The following is a 1,475-nucleotide window of genomic DNA, read 5'->3' on the forward strand; positions in this document are numbered from 1 at the left end:
TTTCAATGATAAGTCTGTATATTTACCTGCTTTTGGTACAAACAATATATTAAATAATGTTTACACGTGATTAATACAATTAGTGCATCTTTGAACAAGACGACAAGGCTATAAAAATTATTCCAACAGACGTAATACGAGCAAATATTTTTTAAATAATTTAGTAGTAGTATAAATAATAAACTGAAAGAATTATTCTTCATCAGCTTCCAAGTTGATGTGGCTACCGAATCTGCCGTACAAATGAGACTTTAACTCGCCCATAATGTCTCGAACTTCATTCGATTTACCCTTCAGTTCTTTAATTTCTTTTTCAATCCTCTTTTTAGCTTCCTCTAAACAATCCTGAAATTTAAGTCACTAATTTACTATTAATTTTTGTAATAAAGAAGACGTAGTTTACCTGAGTGGTTTCCGTGTTCTGGTAAATAAAAACTTCGCCTACTAAGTACGGAATCTGCTCGTCTTCGTCAAACAAAGCAATTTCATCGCAAGCTTCCTCAAGACTTTTAAGATCGTTCTGAAATAAACAGAACACTCGATAACCCAAAAACCATCTTCAACGATACACAACACAAGTATATCGAAAGCAAAATTTCACAATCAACGGTTAAAACCAAAATAGAACCTTGAAATTAATTTCGAACGTACCTCTTTAATTTTTATTTCTTCCTTATAATCATCTAACTTAGCGTTTAGTCGAGCAAACCTATTTATCCTTTGTTGGTCTTCGTAGGTGATGTGAACATCTGAATCCTAAAAATAAAATTACCAAATTTACTTAACCGGTTTTATTATATTACCGGTCAACATCTACTTACGGGTTGAAAAGTTCCTTTATTAGAAGTCGCGGCCATGATTTAACGAGTTTATTTGATATTTATGTCTCCAATTTGCATGGAAAATCAAAAAGTTAGGTTAAAATATACCTGCAACGAGACGAGATGACAGATGATAGTACCCTGTAACAGCGGTTATCGACTGAAGAGTTTGTCGAAAACCCGTAACGAAAACTGTAATGGGTGTGCTACGATTCTAGTTGTATATCGTCCGGATAAAAGATGGCGCTGGTAGAGGAACCTTTAATTTAATTCAAAGATTAGATCCTAGTCATTCTTATGGATTACAGATGACGCTGCCATAATGACATTTAAATTTGTTTCAGAAAATGAATTTTGTAGTATTTTATTAAACAAAATGTCCCCTACTGTACTTTCCTCTGATTTCCTTTTTAATTTTTCGGGGTTATACGCTCGATATTATTGATGACAGTTCGCCATCGCTACCACCGCGCCCCGCCAAGCACCTATTATTGAACCAATCAAGCCAGCCGTCGGTGTCCCATCCATCTAAAACCTATCTCGCCATTTGTCAAGCTTTTGATATCGGCTACCAGATAACCGGTTTTATTATATTACCGGTCAACATCTACTTACGGGTTGAAAAGTTCCTTTATTAGACGTCGCGGTCATGAT

The 1,475-nt window shown here is 35.0% G+C and overlaps 1 protein-coding gene across 2 annotated transcripts; it reads right to left on the reverse strand.

The window, feature by feature from the left end:
- LOC108913459 (probable prefoldin subunit 4) lies at nt 1-1,475 on the reverse strand. Of its 2 annotated transcripts, none has more exons than XM_018719013.1 (4): nt 1,437-1,475; nt 652-756; nt 404-520; nt 1-345 (listed from the first exon to the last, which is right to left on the reverse strand). In XM_018719013.1, exons 1-4 carry the CDS (start codon nt 1,470-1,472, stop codon nt 193-195), a joined length of 411 nt encoding a protein of 136 aa, XP_018574529.1. In that variant the 5' UTR covers nt 1,473-1,475; the 3' UTR covers nt 1-192. The 2 variants fall into 2 exon arrangements, with proteins under 2 accessions (XP_018574529.1, XP_018574528.1); XM_018719012.1 differs by lacking the exon at nt 1,437-1,475 and adding an exon at nt 822-950.

Source organism: Anoplophora glabripennis, unplaced genomic scaffold, assembly GCF_000390285.2.
Source record: "Anoplophora glabripennis isolate ALB-LARVAE unplaced genomic scaffold, Agla_2.0 scaffold711, whole genome shotgun sequence".
In the NCBI taxonomy this organism is placed as follows: Eukaryota; Metazoa; Arthropoda; class Insecta; order Coleoptera; family Cerambycidae; genus Anoplophora; species Anoplophora glabripennis.